This window comes from Zootermopsis nevadensis, unplaced genomic scaffold, assembly GCF_977971745.1.
Source record: "Zootermopsis nevadensis isolate Lab colony 2312 unplaced genomic scaffold, Znev_1.0 Znev_ptg000036l, whole genome shotgun sequence".
In the NCBI taxonomy this organism is placed as follows: Eukaryota; Metazoa; Arthropoda; class Insecta; order Blattodea; family Termopsidae; genus Zootermopsis; species Zootermopsis nevadensis.
In genome coordinates, this window is record NW_028259168.1 from 23,098 (window position 1) to 40,630 (window position 17,533).

The 17,533-nt window shown below is 41.1% G+C and overlaps 2 protein-coding genes across 3 annotated transcripts; one reads left to right on the top strand and one right to left on the bottom strand.

The window, feature by feature from the left end:
- Nucleotides 1-415: 415 nt before the first annotated feature.
- On the top strand, nt 416-7,977 carry LOC147871923 (translocon-associated protein subunit beta-like). 2 transcript variants are annotated; one of them, XR_015538148.1, is made up of 2 exons: nt 416-1,898; nt 7,003-7,079. XR_015538148.1 is itself a non-coding variant. In XM_087359833.1 (2 exons), exons 1-2 carry the CDS (start codon nt 4,642-4,644, stop codon nt 7,087-7,089), a joined length of 660 nt encoding a protein of 219 aa, XP_087215959.1. In that variant the 5' UTR covers nt 3,697-4,641; the 3' UTR covers nt 7,090-7,977. The 2 variants fall into 2 exon arrangements, 1 of the variants encoding a protein (XP_087215959.1); XM_087359833.1 differs by lacking the exon at nt 416-1,898 and adding an exon at nt 3,697-5,214 and having other exon boundaries at nt 7,003-7,977.
- Nucleotides 6,246-17,419, bottom strand: LOC147871924 (peroxisomal multifunctional enzyme type 2-like). The gene is made up of 15 exons (XM_087359832.1): nt 17,269-17,419; nt 17,007-17,090; nt 16,347-16,484; nt 15,352-15,496; nt 14,773-14,900; nt 14,428-14,544; nt 13,834-14,033; nt 13,340-13,400; nt 13,103-13,266; nt 11,666-11,789; nt 11,315-11,487; nt 10,736-10,912; nt 9,827-9,988; nt 7,235-7,376; nt 6,246-6,881 (listed from the first exon to the last, which is right to left on the bottom strand). Exons 2-15 carry the CDS (start codon nt 17,059-17,061, stop codon nt 6,820-6,822), a joined length of 1,848 nt encoding a protein of 615 aa, XP_087215958.1. The 5' UTR covers nt 17,062-17,090; nt 17,269-17,419; the 3' UTR covers nt 6,246-6,819.
- Between the last annotated feature and the right edge of the window lie 114 nt (nt 17,420-17,533).

Below are 17,533 nucleotides of genomic sequence, written 5' to 3' on the forward strand. Positions count from 1 at the left end.
TGTTGGTATACCCCCAACTGAGCCCCCTTTTATATATTTGTGCATAACCCCCCTCATTCTATCATATTAGGCGCCCCACCCTCCCGGTAACCCACAATTATTTTTAGAGGGCAGAAATCAGAAATCAGAAATCGTTTGAGTCCTGAGTCCTGCCCTCGTTTTATATTTAGAACTTAATACTACTGTAAGAATTAAGAATTAATACTACTGTAAGAATCCGCTGGGTCTCGAACTGCCGATGTCGTATTCCGCAGGCCAGCACGCTATCCATTCGGCTACCAGGCTCCTACAAGATTACGATTCTGGATCTTCCTGATATATCGATGCCCTGCATTTCCCGCCCAATACGTAGTTTACTGGGTTCGCTACTAGAATTCGCTGTAGTCAAGTTCGCGCAGAGATAGAGAGAGAGAGTTGGTAAAATTTGTTGCGTGAATCTAGTCTTAGGTGCTGTAAGTTTATGTGTGCGAACAGCGATCTAGGTGGGCTGTCATCAGGTTACGGAATGATAGGGTGTTCTCGTTTAACGGTTGAGGTTATGTGTCGATGATTCCCGAGGAATCAAATAAATAAACGCCATGAGGCGTTTACGGCATTGATAAGTGACATTTATATACTCAGAAGTGTGTGTGGTGTGCCCCCCTCCCCAAGAACAAAAGTACATGTTCAATCAACTGCGTCATCAGAATGCTGTTTATTTTTGCATTTGTGTTAGTTAAAAGTGAATGCATTTTGTCTTTCTGGGAATAGCTGAGAGAAGAAGCTTAATTGATCCTTGGGATTTTACTCGGGGAAAAGCTGTCTGTCACCTGACCAGCCTACTGCTTGCCAGGAAATCAGTGCAGTATGTTCAGTACACTTGGCAGGCTCACTTCATATCGCAACAGAAACCTGACCTGCCTACTGCTTGTATCACAATGTTGTTGCACATTAAATCCCTTACCAGCTGTAACATTAACTTCACAAAGTTTACAGAACAGAATTGTTCCATCAGAACTAAAATATTCCTCACCGAAATCTTTAATGAAAGCTCTTAACTTTGCACTTTCAGAACACCACTTTTGGCATCTGAACTAAATGAAGGATTCACTGTAAATGCCCGAGAAATGTAGTTTCAAGTAAGAATTTCATACCCAAAATATGAATTTTATCCTCAAAATATAACCAAAATGATCCTAACCATGAATCACCAGTATTGTTCCCAACAAACTGTGGTCAACCGGTGTCCTTGAAGATCTAAACATGATTTTGTGATTGTAAATAAAATTTTCATGAAGCAGAGTCCTTGAGAAGCTAATAGTAGATCATACAGTAAAGACTGCACCAAACCCTTAATTTAGTATGACTCCTTCTTGTTCCTGTACGAACAAATATCTTTGAACAGAATGAGCAGTTGATTGATCCACTGGTTGCTTAGCCGCCTGACTGTGATTAAGAGATCAAGTGGCTAAAAGGGTGAATGAACTGACTAATTGATTCGTAGGCTATTTAATAATTATATTTCAACCGTACAAATTACTTAATACTAAATGGGATTAGGATTATTGTGAATGGAGGATCCAAGACATGAAATTGTAATCTGAACAAAATTAAACAAACAGCGATGCAAATACATAGTAATTAAATGGCTAATTTGAAGGAAAAAAAACATGCACAAACAATATTGATTATATAACTATCCACTGCTAATACTAAAGTGCCACTACATTCCTTGGGCAACACCAACCACCCACTGGTTTCTTGATTTGAACACTTTCCCAAAAAAACAGCACAATTCATGAAGCTCCTCATTATGTAATTTTCTCTCGCTGCCTGTATGTTTCTCTTAGTTACATGTATTCTGCTCATCACAGACATCAGTGCAAGACACCAAGTTTAACACCCACACAAAACAGCAGGTGAAATAAGTAGCCATTATTATCTGTAATTAAGAACTTTTCCAAAAGCAGGAACTTTGAACAATGAAGCATGAACTGGCCTTCAACCTAATAGAGGAAATAAATGTCTTAAATATACTGTCTCTTAGTATAACGATATTGCACAGTTCAGTATCACCTCACAATTGAATAAATATAGTCATTTCTTTCACTCTGATGTTGGAAACATACATGGCACCTATCACACCGTGCAAAGACGTCCATTCGACACAGCCCACACTGACAGGTTAATATTTCCCACTTATAGGACCACAGTTCCCTTGTTCTGTAGTGTCCTCTGTATCAATGAAACATTATGTCCATGTGACCATGCACTCTTTCTCCTACACAGTAACAATTCTAAGGCCATGTGATATCCCCAATTTCATCATGATCATGTAGTGACTGCTTACCATAATATACTACCAACATAATAAACAACAGGAAGCAGCAATTACCTGGCATGTCACAGCATTAGTGGGGGAGCCTACACAGACAAGACATGCAACATAAATCACATGCGTTGCGCATATGCGCATGCCAATCCAAATGTTCTTGGATCAGCACACAAGAACAAAACACAATTCTAACACACATGAAGAATCACAGCAAGGTGAAAAATCACTAACACACTGTCTGACCGGTATTCTACACTACTGTGAATGAAACAGTGATCCACAGAGCAATAAAATTAATTTAGTGTCCTACAAAACAACTCATTACAAAGATGGTTGCCTGCGACGTTGCACAAACTGATTTTTACATTAAATGGTGCAACAACCTGCAAGACAGCCACCTCCATATTCACTATCATAAGAACCTCAAAACTCAATTCAGTAATGGCAGATGACAAAGTTAAAATGAACAGAAGATCAAGAGAACTGAAATGGTAGATATTCACACCAAATTTCACAAAAACCAGTCAACTGCTGTGTAACTGAATCAGGCTAGATGGACATACACATGCAGCTTACTTAATTAATAAGACTGCTTTATAAGTCATTCAAAAACCACTGGATCAACTGGCATATTCTGATACACTATGATCAGATTCAACTGGAAGATCTGAGGAAACTGACAAAAAAAACCCTCTTCAGTCAGGACAGCAAATCCCCTGCTGAGACTTGTGCATAGGACGTAATTCATTTGAGAAACAGGAGTGCTAACACAACACTGCTATAATTTACTGGTAGAATCACTCCTTCCCAAACGAGGATTTGCACAGAATAGTTTTGTCCATGTACTACACAACAATTCAGATCATTTTTTCCTTACGCATAGGAGATATTTATTTATGGGGGATTTACACTAGTGACAGACTTCCTTCCTGTTGCTATAAAACAAGTTTGTGTCCCAAATTCCCCAAACCCTATTTCCTTCATGTATTCTAAAACACAGGTAACCCACAAATTTAGCATTCTGTACTTGCTATAGTACATTCTTTTCCAACTGAAACACATTTGCTCATCTTACATTCAGTTCACATATGAATAAAATGGGAAGAACCCTGAGAGAAGGCACAGACAGACCACAGAAATCACGTCCACAACATTCACAATAACACTCACCTGCGAGCTTCTTCATACTTAATCTGCTGTCGCAAGAACACCGCATTCTTCAGCAGTTCCTGTATGTTACCAAGGTTATCCTCTGCCCCCTCCATAGACTTCACTGCCCTGGAGAACAATACAACTGCTGAAAAAACTACACAAAGTTCTGGGAAGGTCTTGTGATTCTCACTTTTCTTCCAAATCATATATATATATATATATATATATAGATAGATAGACACATGCACACACACCATATTTGGCGACTTTGTGTCAGGACTCAGGATCTTATTCCTTTGCCAGGCAGAAATGTCAAATGAATGAAGGTCTAAAATCACTAAGTTAATTGATTAAATAATAAGCTTTCCTTGTAACATAAAGAAATTACACTTCACATAATTCAAAATGTCAACTAGAAATGAGCAAGATGCTGCTACAAGCCTGTGGAAAAGTATTCACTTGGGAACAAGGTTCCTCTTGAATACTAGTGAACGAACAGAATTTCCTTTAAACCTTACCCAATGGCATACTCCACATCGTAGCAACGTCCCTGCAACTCATGATGCAGTCTGGTAACTTCTACCCTCTTCTCCACCATCGGGGGCAGTGCTTTGCAATGTTACGTATATAAGTTCAACATAAACAACTCAATCCATGTTTGACACGTTTTCAAACCTTTTTTAACTTTCATTTCCAATTCCGGGTCTGATGACAGAGACATCGACATGATTCTCAACACAGTTACGTTATATTACCGATAACAAAGCACATCCATATGTGCCTAATAATTATTCCAAATAATCGCATACGAAGTACAGCCGATTAACAAACTACAGTTCTGAGTTACAAAGCATGTTACAAACTATGGAACTTCTAAACTTCCGTGTTTAACAGTGAAGCCAAAACAGTTTCATTTTAACATTGGCAACGGCTGGAACGGTATATTTTATCGTCATTAACTTTTAAATTGGTGACAATGAAGGGAACCGGAACTAATTTTTAAGTGCGGTCATTGCCAGTAGGAGTCGAATTACATGCTTTGTTGCTTGTGAGTTGGCAACGAGTTGGAAGTTTTGATAAAGAAGTGCCATTCCGTTGGGAAAGATTCGAAGTACTCGTGCGTACAACACGTTGGGGAGTGTATAAATTAATATTTCGTTAAAAGTCTTGAAAGAATGAAATTTATAAGTATTTTTGTTCTCGCAGCCCTAGCTGCTTATGTAGATGGTAATGAGGAAGAAGAAACGGGTGCCAGATTGCTAATTTCGAAACAGATACTGAATAGATATCTGGTTGAAGACATGGACATAGTAGCTGGGATATTTAGATGTCATATTGTTTCAGAAAAATTATCGTCCGGTTGTTTTTGCAGAATAGAAATTTTTACATATCATAGGCCGTTTATGTTACAAGCCAAAGAATATGGAGCATCTCATGATAATATTGTATTTAGTACCCATATAATACCAACATACCTCATAAACTTGTTTGATTATAACACACAACATTCTTTGCAGTACACACTATATAATGTTGGCACAAGTACTGCTCTTGGTGTTAAGCTGAGTGACAGTAGCTTTCACAAAGAGGCCTTCACTTTGGTGGGTGGTCAGCTCAACATCAAGATTGACAGGATCCCTGCAGGGACAAATGTATCTCATGTAGTAGCTGTCAGACCAAGGAAATATGGATACTTCAACTTCACAGCTGCAGAAGTCAACTACAGACCAACAGAGGATGCCTCTGAAGTGAGTTATCACTTGCATGGACCGTGGTCAAAATTTATAGAAATGTTTGTAATTTCCATTGTGCTGGTCCTAAATTATATATTTAGAATGTACAGGAAGCCATTGTAAAATAATGAGTATAAAACACAAATTCTTCAGATTGATAAAATGATTTTCATTTTGAAACATTTAAATATTATGTAAGACTTGAGGTTCTCACAGCGGTGAATATGAAGATTTCTGTCTTCTGGGTTATTGCGCTGTGTAGTCTGGTCGATGTTAACCAACGTTTCAGAGGTCATCCAGTTCACCATGGAGACTGAAAAGGACGGCCATCTCCCATTCCTCGACATAGACATTCACCGGAAACCTGACGGCTCATTAGGCCACAAGGTGTACCGGAAACCAACCCATACCGACCTTTACCTCAACTCCAATTCCCATCACCACCCGTCCAACAAACAGGCCGTGCTCTCGACCCTGGTACACAGGGCTAAAGCCCTTTGCGACCACGACAGCCTACAGAGTGAACTGGATGCACTCACCACCACCTTCAGGAAAAACGGATACAGCAACCGTCAGATTCAGAAAGCTCTCAATCCGCCTGCGAGGCTGCCACCGCCTACTGAAAAACCAGCCTCGGTTGCCTTCCTGCCCTACGTCGGGACGACCTTCAACCGCATAAGCAGGTTGCTGGCCAGGCACGACATCAAGTCTGTTGGTCTTCCGCCAAAGAAAATTCCCAGTTTTCTCCGGCCGGTAAAGGACGACCTAGGACTGAAGACGCCTGGCGTATACAGAGTTCCCTGCGAGTGCGGAAAAGTCTACATCGGCCAGACAGGCCGTTCCGTTGAGGCCAGGATCAAGGAGCACGAACGCCACATCCGGCTCGGGCAGCCCGAGAAATCTGCGGTTGCTGAACACCGCTTCAACTTGGAGCACAAGATACAGCTAGAGGACACTTCTATCCTCTCCTCAAAAACCGGCTACATGGACCGGTTAATCAGGGAAGCCATCGAGATCGAACTTCATCCTGATAACTTTAACAGGGAAGATGGACTTCACCTGAGCCGGTCCTGGAAGCCTCTGATCCACACACTCCGAGGACTCCGAGAACGAGCAAGAGTGCGCCGCCAGAACCAACCAGACCACTAACTCGGCCCCTTTCAGGGCCTTTATCCATACAACTACACTCACCTTTCTCTCTCTACTTTCTCTCCCTCTCCCACCCTCGCCCACGTGCTACCATTGGTCCACTCCCATACCTGCTCCCATTGGCTCGGGGCAGGCTACACCTTTCACTTCCCTGCCTATAAAATCCAACTCCTCACACCCTATTGGCATATTCATCGCCCTGATGACGGAGGCAGTATGACCTCTGAAACGTTGGTTAACATCGACCAGACTACACAGCGCAATAACCCAGAAGACAGAAATCTTCATTTAAATATTACTTGGAAAATCCATCTATGGACACCATACTTGTTTCTGTCTGCTTCTCTGATATTCAAAGCTCATAATTAAAATGAACTGAGGACTGAATATAGCTAACATCAAAGCTAAAATTGAATATTAATCTCCAAACTTCTTACAAGTCTTCCAAGTGGTGTTCCTCAGGTTTCACCATCAAATTTCTGCATACATTTCATTTTTCCAGAACTTCTTGACAAATACATATGCCACAAAGCCTGTAATCATGTAAAATTCCTAAGTTTATCTCTTGTTTTGTTTTTTGGGTTTCTGTTAACATCGTCACACACTGCTCCTGTAGGACGCAACAGAAATGCATAACAAGTCTTTCCGTTTCAGCTGCAAGTGGCCGTGACAAGCGAACCCGGCGAGGGTCTCATCATTGCCTTCCGTGACTATGATAAGAAAACCCTGTCTCTCAAATGAGATACAAACCCAAGATCTGCCAGATATGAAGTAGGAGAGTTAACCGCACAGACAAAACGTTTAACAGATGAAAGTTTTAAGTTAGTCTGTATAAAATTTACTCTCTAACAGTGCTGTAAATCCATGACAACTGTGTGATACATACTCCAGGTGGCAACAGTATTGCCATCTTTGGTGATGTTGTACTGGAACACACCACCGATCTTCTTGGCACGCTCTGGGTTTGCCGCAACCCGCTTTTTCAGCAAGTCAAACACACCATCCGAATCCAGCGCTGATGTGGATGCCTGCACCAACAATGCAACCTCACATTACAGTTTACAAAGCCACCAACATCATACACCATTTCTGCATGTCTCTAGGAACCTGTTAACTCTCTGGTGATAGAAAACGAAGGTCGAACATTGCCAATACCAAACAGTATCACTAGCTGCAGGACCAAGCCACTTTGGCACAGTTCAAACACATCTGTATTTGTCTAAGATCCAGCTTAATATTATCCTCCCCTTAAATTCTCAGTCTTACTTATGTCCAATTTTTTTAACAGGATTCCCACCAAACTATGCATACATTATGTGTTTTCATCTTATGAACAACACATTTAGTCCTTTAGTTCACTATCCTAAGAATCCACTTATTTGATCCTTCAAGATCCCAAATAATATTTGGTTGTTTTCAAACACAATTTAGGTTCTTCACACAAAGAAAGAAACCATATTTTACAACCATACAAAAGTGGAAAAATATGGATATGATGTAATTTGATCTTTAGCATTACTGAGAGTAGTTTCGATGGTTACACACTCTGTAATCAATAATGAGTACTTCCTGAACGTGTTAAATATTTATGAATACTATATTTTTAGCTTAAAAACAAATGCAAAACAATGTTCATATTTTCATTCTATGTCAGGACATGAGATGTGCCTCTGAACTACAAATTCCAGTTTTCACTTCCCTCACCTTGGTGGACCTCATCACAGCAGGCATAGTGACTGACTGATGCAACCAGCATACATCAGAGCTACTCACTTGTGTTTCTTCCATGACCTTGAACACAGCTACTGTACTGTACTGTACTGTACATGTTATCAAGACAACCTTACATGTAGGCTAAAGTGCAAAGTCTTTCCTGCCTCCTTGACAGTGACTCAGCTAGTCAAAAAACTTACTGCTTTTACAAAACAAAGGTTCATTATTCTGTTAGACAAAACACACACAAATGGCCATATCATGACTCGGCTCCACCCCCAGCATCATGCCAAAAATTTTTTCCAAGTCTAAGCCAATTTCTGACCTAATGACATTTTACATAAACAAGTGTAGTGAAACAATGTATTCATGTGACAACTTCTCTTTGTCTCCCACAGTTCACTATTCACAAAGCACTAAGTGAACTGTACAAATCGTGAAGTTTCTTCCTCACTTTGCCCACTGAAGATGCAAATATCTTGAGAAATTGATTTGCAGATATTTACCATAAGCTGGAAATGTAACTAGGAAAGAGAAAACAAAGAAATTCCATAGAGCTTTTGAGTAACCTCTGAAGACCAACTAGGAAATTAAAGAAAATAATTAACCCCTTCAGCCACAGTGAAGGTGCATAATATTCTATCAATCCATTGTTACCTCAAAGAAAACACAACATGTCTCCACGACAACACTAAACTAGTTAATGCTGCTTAGAGAAATAAATTACTGTTTATTCTGAGATCAATATAAAACCCACATTATATATTCTGTGGGCAAAATGCAGAGATAATGACTGTTACAGCAGGTGGTACATACAGTTACAACTCAGCTTTAAAGGGTTAAAATGGATCTTACTGAAGATGTGATACTAGCAATGCTGTAATGTTTGGGATCTTAACAAAAAGGAAACATAACCTTGTCACTGAGAGTAAGAAATTGCTAGGCTGAACAATGCAGGTTATCACAAGATAACAGAATATCAGTTACACTTTATATCGATTAAAACACAACTTGCAATCTGTAGGAACAAACACCACACAGCTCAGGCCTGCCTCATGGACTTATCTTGAACCACTTGAACACAATCCACAACCTAACACCCAGTATTTTAAAGATCCATTTTAATATTACACTCCCATCTATGAGTTGGTCTCTGAAGCCATCTCTTCCCTCAGGTTTTCCACACAAAATTCTGTACTCATTTCATGTCTTGCTCATGCATGCTGTATGCCCTGCCCATCAGAGCTTTCTTATCATTTTACTAAAAATCCAGAATTAAATCTTATATTTGGCTCATTAAACCCACACTAAATTAAACATTCTCCAACACACAATTACAGAATTTACATCAAAATGTACATTTATATTAAGTAAGCTTTACATGCAAACAACACAGCTCAAATGCTTCGTCTTGTTTAGTAGCAGTGTACTGCATAATCAAATTGCATTTTTCTGTGAGGAACCTGCAATATGTGTGACTTTTTATTTCCACTGCGTAGACATGAAATTTGACACAAAAATTTCATTGGAAAAGCTGAAAGGAAAACAGTACTTGGGAGATCTACACACACACACAGACATTACTAAAATGCACCTTAGAGAAATATGATGTGAAGAGATAGATAGGACTCAACCAGCTCATGACAGAGCATAAGGGCAGAATTATGTGAACGTGGTGAAAGGCCAGCAGCAACGAAATTTCTCACCAGCAGAACAACCATCATCAAAGATGATCTTGGCCCATCAGTCAGCCACAAAAACGTACCTTGTGCTGCGGGACGGATGCCTCGGTGAGATCGACATATGCGCCAGATATCACCACGCTCCCCGTCTCTTTCACCTTGGTCTGAAAGTGGATACGGTTCCCCTGTTGCCACATGTCAGTCTGTAGTGTCTGCCCAGGGATAACCGGCTTGCTGAACCGAGCCTGTAAACCAGTGACAGTCATCATTTTCTTCATACCCTCACACTCTGATGGCCTGTGTAGTGCAACGATCTAAACCATATTAATGGGGATATCAGGTTGCATCTAAGTCCAGTTTCTGACTATCCTTCTCAGGCTAATCAGAGTTCTCCTCAGTCCCTCCAAAGAACTTCCAGCATAGTAACATGAAAATTAATATTACTGCCCCTTTCCAAATTCATACCCATTCATTATCCTCTCATTCTATCTGATGCTATATAACCTCTGAAAATGAAACACATTCATGAAATAACATCATATTTAACAATCTCTCTGATGGAAAAAAAGTACAAAGAACTTACAAAGCAACAAGATGATAAAATTAAAAAAAAGAGACTGAAATGGTAAAATGTTATGAACAGTCCTCCGGAATTACAACTTAGAAATCTACTATCAAGCCACACCATTGCACCATGCTTCACATGAATATTCTTTTACTTACCATAGGCCTCCCTTAACGTATCCACTGTGAATGGGAGTCACGGTTATGAAGTATTCCAACAGGGATGCGAGAAAATAGGAAAGCATGTGGAAAGAATAAGAAAGTACAATGACTGACATCAACTGAACTGTACATCAGACACGGAAGAGGCAAGTGAAAAATGCTGTGAACACAAACAATCCATAGAACAACAGAAAGAGGGTGCTGGAATGTTATCATGAGAATTTGAAAATAGGAAAGCCCCAAAAAGAGAAGTTTCTATTACACACCTTTATGGCTTTGAATTTGGTTGGATCATTATCCGCATACTGCTGTAGGACATGGCGGGCTGAGAAGCCCAGCGAACACAGACCGTGCAGGATGGGCCGATCAAATCCACCAAATGCAGCCACATTCGGGTCAATGTGAAGTGGGTTGCGGTCTCCAGACAGTCGGTAGAGTGCAGCCTGCAGGAAATAATGTTGAAGTGAAGAAACATTGACAATTAATTTGTAGGTGTGTTTATGATCTCTCTGCATACTAAATTCTACAGACTTAGCTGCAGTGTTTCATTAGTCATAATTTTCACACACAGCAATAAGTGCAGATTCAAAGCAGTCAGCATTTTCAGTCTACATCAAATAATCTTAAGGATGCACATTTTACAAAGCTCTATCACCACAAATATGTCAAGATCTTAATTAGATTGTGCTTCTTCTCCATATTTCACACGTTAGTACTACTGACAGAAGAAACTAAAAATACATACACAGAATAAGAAAAGTTACATTCACCCCCCCCCCCACCCCCCCTCAAAGAAAAATAACCAAAGAGCCTCACACGTAACACATGCTTCCCTCTATTCTGACCTGATCAAGAGACGTGCGTTGCTCAACAGACAAATCAGGAATCCGCTTTGGTGGTTCTGCTGTTGGCACATCATAGGGTGAAGTACGCTTGTCTGTAACACCCTTCATTCCAACAGCAAATGTTGTCAGCAGGGACTGTGCCACCTTCTCACCACTTTCATCAAATGTCTCCACTGCAATAATGACAACAGACAGCAACTGAATTTGTATCACCTTGAAGACTAGACTTTTAAACCACTTATATTCCCCCTAGCCTAGACAGATCAATGAAAAAGAGACACGTTACAACTGCACGAACCAAGTTGACAGAAGTTACAAATGGAATGATCATACTGCACAATTTTATCTCACCTTCCACCAGCACAACAGTCCTGGATCCCTTGTCCAACACATCCACCACCTTGCAGTGCACCTCAAGAGTCCCTTCACTGTTGATGGGATGCAGAACCTCCAAGTACTGCTCACCATGCAACATCTGGCAACATAGCAGCAACACGATCCTCCTCAGTCAACTCCAATTATGTACTCAATCGTTTCTCATTCCTTTGTGCCTCATCAGCAACCCTAAGGTTCATAATCCAATCAGTCTCTACGTCGAAACCACTGAACTATCTTTAAGTTAGCAGAACTTCTCGAATCCATTTAGTGGAAAGAAAGAAAGAAATACTTTATGATATATCTGCAAAAACAACTGAATACTGTCATTTGTTTACACGACCGAGTGGCATGCCAGTGGGAAGCATCTACACTCTGTGCAGCTCACTGAATCAGTGTGAATTCTATCCTCACTCTCTCTATGGTGCAGGATATTCTTTGAAAAACTGACTGTATACTTGGCTTCTCAAAAAATAGAACACTTTCTTTATAGAAGCCAAAGGTTCATCACTGAGTTCACAAAAGCCTGCCATAAGACTAACCTGAGCCAGCTGCATCCAGTTTGCTCCATAGATTCCTATCTCCCAAAGGTCCATCTTAACGCCATCCCACCTACGCCAATGTCTCACCCACAATCTCCTCCCTTCAGGCCTTCTAACCAATATCTTGTAAACACCCCACCCCTCCACAATGCGTTCCGCATGTCCCGCCCGTCTTATCCTCCTCGATTTAATCGCCCTAACAGTATCAAGTGAGGGGTACAGTCCGTGAAGCTCATAATGCAATTTTCTTCCTGCCTCTTAGGTCGAAATATCCTAAACACTCTGTTCTCAAAGACCCTCAATCTATGTTCCTCCCTCAAAGTGGGAGACCAAGTTTAACACCCATACAGCACAACTTTTGTATCTTTAGTTTTCTTGATGTGAGATGAGAGGACAAAACATTTTGGACTGAATGATAGCAAGCATTCCCCGAGTCCACACCACACTGCTCAATTACAACTTCACTAGCATAGAATACGACCTGAATGATCCTCCGTTGCACTGAACAGAAAAACAACTCACTGCAGTATTATTTTTGCAGAAGCTGGATCTGCTTTCATTCCATGAGGACCAGCAGACTTTTAATTTCTTCCTCACTGCATGTACAGTGAACTAAACAAGTCAAGTGCGATGGAGACTGGCTATTATATTCGTAATAGACAAAGCACAGGCAGTAAAATGTGCCTTGCGTTAAGATATATGGACATGTTCAGCTGCGAAGGCAAGAAATGCACATACAGAGATGAAAACACAGCAAGAAGATTGTGAGGTGGCTCAGGGTTACATCCGAAGGCAGGCTTCGAAATGACCGATGCTGAACCTTGCGGTTATCCTCAAAAGAGTCTGCTTATCAAGACATAACCTCACTTACCCTGGCAGGATTGAAATCCCTGCCACTGAACACCTCAGCAGTAACACTAGACTCCATCACGGCAGACACGCCTTGCAACACGAGGAACATCGGCAATGCAGAGAAGTCTGCGTGGCCTTCATACAGGAATCTCAGGTCACTTGGGTTGGTCACAGTGCTACCAACTGCAATAAAACAAACACATTACTTGTCTGTCACACTGTCACAAACACACGCACATAAGGGCACATTACTCACCTCCCAGTGCATACAGGATCAGGTCACGAGGAGTGTATTGGAACTTTGTCACAACACTCTTCTGGAAAGGAAATCAGGACCTTAAACCATGTTCACAGAATAAGTGTCATCAAAAAGACAAAATAAGTTCAAGTCTGCACAAACATTAGCCACCATCAATACTTGGATGGCAGCACCAGCCATTGCCAAAACTAATGTACACCTCATTTAACAAAATACTGGACCTCCAGTGGCGTAAGCCACAATGAAGCAGTCAGCTTCTTCCAACACCATACGCAAGAAACACACAACTGAAGTAACGTAAACCACGTACTACAATTATGGCGACGGGCTAAAATCCTGTACGCAATAAACAAAATTAATTCTGCTCATTCATACGTCTTATACTACACTCCCTCTATACACCTCCACTGGATGGTGCTTAGACACAGGGGTAACTTGAATAATTACTATCTGAAAGCATATGCAAAAAACTACATCGAGTCATAACTCACGCCATCAGAAGAAAGCCCAGAGTTCGACTTCATCTGCTCCAGAACGGTCATCAGGGTACCAGATGCCTCCTGGATGGACTCCAATTTAACGGCAGCAGACATATCTGTCACCTTGCCCCAGTTCTCACGAACAGCCTCTGGTGTCACCAGCTCATTCATCTGTGCACGCAGCAGGCCACCCGGTGAACGCACCAGATAACCTGAAGGTTGTCAGACAAGAACGCATCCTGATGGAAAGTTCTGCCGACACTCAGCACGGGAGGTAAACGGTTCTCTGCTTGTCTATCATTACTGTGTTTCATGGCTATTCCAAGCTGTCTCACTGAAATCAGGACCCTTGAAACATGAATCCGGTCATTCTACCGCTGTTGACACATCTACGGAAGTCCACATGCAGATTCTGCGACTTATCTACGATTGTGATTTGCAGTGAAAAAATCATTTCTGCATTTCACTGAAAGAGCAACAACAGACCCAACCTTCATGACCCTAATGAAATGCAGTCCTGTTTTGGACGGCATCACATGACTCAGAACCAGTGGTGTCGTTACAGGCATCGAGCATATTCCGAACAGGGGTGCCACTGACACTTACATTTTCCTGCCCAGCCAGCAGCAGACTCGATGATGGAGCCAGTCTCCTCACAGGATTCGTGACACAGCCACGCGACGACTGGCGCAATCAGCTCTGGGCGCAGCTGCGCAAAGAAATCTGTGCAACAAACAAGTGACTTATCAGTATCACATTAGTGTTTATAATCATGAGACAATATTAAAAACTGCTGATAACAGATCTCAAAAACATGAACTATTTATTACAACTGATAATATGACAAAAGGGTGAATATACTTCCAAAATGCACTGTTTGCATCATCTTGATGTTCATTTATTGTAAACAGAAGTGACACACTGTCAGGCTTTAGTATCAGCAGCACCCACCAGGTGGCAGGATGTCTTCAGTAAGCCGGGATGCCGCAGTTGGCACAATCACATTGCAGTGGATGTTGTCCTTCCTGCCCTCTATCGCTAACGTATTGTTCAGACCAACCAGCCCCATCTTGGCAGCACTGCAACCATAAAAAAAACATACATGGACTCTTCCCAAGAAATGCATAAAGCGGCCATCACTCACACCAACTTTCTTATTTGAGAACAACTTTTCAGCCGCACGAATTACACAGTCCTGAAAGGAAGAGCGATGGTGAATGACGAACTGGAGAGGATGTAGAAGTGACCCTCGGTTATATAACACACTAACCCAGCATCTGTCTTGAGGAACTGTGGGGGAAAACAGTTTCTACCATTTCTGGCAACCAAAGACAAACTTTTATTTTTATAAATAACCAGAATGTTAAATCAATATTTCATAGGCGGGGGGAGGGGTGTATTGTAATTAATACTTTTAAATCCCAAAGATATTCAAAGCAGAACAGATTAATGTCCAAGATATCACGCACACATTATACAAATGATCAATCCTATGAAAGATAAATATACTGAAGTGTCACTAACACCGACCTGTAGTTTGCCTGCCCAAAGTTCCCATATAGACCAGAATTGGAGGATGTCACAATGACACGTCCATACTTTTGTTTACGGAAGTGAGGCCACGCGGCTCGAGTTGCCTTGAAAGCACCTGTTAGGTGTACGTCCTGAATTAAGCCTGCAACAGTAACAAATGATCATTAAACCTCAACAGCACTAGTAACTAGACAAAAAAGCATGCAAAATCATCCCTGAACTCAAGAAATCTACCATAGTCCCTTTTCTTTTGGCCTCCTATACAAAATCAACAACAGACAAAACAGCTCGGCATAGCAGACAGTATTTGTCAAGGTTTTCCTCAGCCTCTCTAGGCAAATGCCATGGACAGTCTCTTGAAACTGGTCAGAACCACAATGAGAATAGACGCTTGTGAATTTTAACTCTTTCAGAATTAGTCTCTGCAGAAAAATGATATTCCAATTTCACTGAACTATCAGACTTTAACGTAAAATGGCCCCTGGGACAGCTACATAATATCCAGTCACTGGCGCTCTTAGTTTTCTGACTGACTGACTGTAGCAGTCCAAATACACTGAAAGTACCCCACAATCTGATATTATGGCCAAGAATAAGATTTAATCTCAAACATACTCCAGTCTGCGTCACTAATCCTGGAGAATGACTTGTCCAGGATCCCAGCATTGTTCACTACCACATCTACTCGTCCAAACTCTTCCAGAGCCGTCTATATAATCTTCTCTCCATTCACCACACAATCATAGTTGGCTACAGCCTTGCCACCTACCAGAAACAAAACAATCTACGATACAGATGCAATCCCGCGGTGCTGCGACTTCACCGTAAAACAGAAGTTGGAAAGGAAAGGGAATCAGACGGAGGTGGTAGAGGGGGACACAAGGAAGCAGTTTGTAAGAAGGAAGGAGAAAGAGAAGAGGTGAGAGGACAAACAAGAAACTTACATGCAAATGCAGTAGCAGCCAACAAGCATCATAATGCACTAAACCCACCTTTGTGCCGGATCTCTTCTACAACACTGTCTGCTGCACTCCTACTCTTCCCATCGCCATGGCGACCACCACCAAGGTCATTCACCACAACTGATGCTCCACGCTCCGCAAACAGCAGGGCATATGCTTTACCCAGGCCTGAAACATAAAGTCATGGCTGGTCAGAATTATGAGGAACTGGCACACAAGAAATGATAAGTGGGTGAAACGACACACAGAACTGTTCATTGCAAGAAGTTGTAAGCAAATGCCATGATTAATACGATTATGAGACAATGGAAACAGACAAATGATAAAAGAGAAGGGTATTAACTCACCTCTGCAGTGCACACATCACATGGCATGTGGAGTCTCATCATACTTTAATATTATCATGACAACTTTTATCCATGGAAATGGACACACACAAACTGGTACAATTAAAACTGGAAACATACTGTTGTAGCAGCCCACACCCTTCAATTTCATATTTTTGTCTTAACAAATGAGGGAAAGAACTATATTTTTTTTGTACAATATAGTCATTAATGAAGCTGAAACCGCGAAGACAAGAACGATAACCTAAAATAATTTCGACAAGAATTAAATATTTCCGAAAGAAAGTCTTGCATACTAGAAAAGCGATCAGGCACAAACATTATTTTCGTGTACGATAATCACCTGCACCAGCTCCTGTAACTACAACCACTCGGCCATCGAATCGCAGATCTGTCATGCTTAATAGGGCCCTACAGAAGTCCGAACCTGAAACAAGACGAAGTTACGTGACCAAACACACGGATAAGGTAGTACAAGTGCAAGATTAACCAGTACTTCGTACCTTGTTTACTTTCGTGTGTATAACTGCGAAGTCATCGTCAAGAAATAATGTAACCGTTAAAATTATAATACAACGCACAAATTGCTAAATCTTACTACGTACGATAAATCCGCCGCTGTCTAGTCGTAGACTCCAAGACACAATCCACTACCAAGAGATCATCACAGTTTGTGTGCTTGTTTTTTCAGACCTTCGCATCAGATACGGCCAGTCTGCTGTCTGACATAACTGCAAAACCTCTGTACAAGAAATATGTACTGTACTTCAAAACAGGTTACGAAAGTGATCGACGCAATTTCGCTAGTCATTTTTTCCCATATCGATATATTTAGATTAATGCAGTGCTACCAATAGTATCAGTAGATCT

Excerpts from the sequence above, each read along its gene's own strand:
- LOC147871923 (XM_087359833.1), top strand. The coding sequence starts at position 4,642 with ATGAAATTTATAAGTATTTTTGTTCTCGCAGCCCTAGCTGCTTATGTA. Across the intron at positions 5,215-7,002 it reads CAACAGAGGATGCCTCTGAA|CTGCAAGTGGCCGTGACAAG; the intron begins GTGAGTTATCAC and ends TTTCCGTTTCAG.
- LOC147871924 (XM_087359832.1), bottom strand. The coding sequence starts at position 17,061 with ATGACAGATCTGCGATTCGATGGCCGAGTGGTTGTAGTTACAGGAGCT. Across the intron at positions 13,401-13,833 it reads CTGGGCTTTCTTCTGATGGC|AAGAGTGTTGTGACAAAGTT; the intron begins GTGAGTTATGAC and ends TTTCCTTTCCAG. Across the intron at positions 13,267-13,339 it reads GATCCTGTATGCACTGGGAG|TTGGTAGCACTGTGACCAAC; the intron begins GTGAGTAATGTG and ends GTTTTATTGCAG.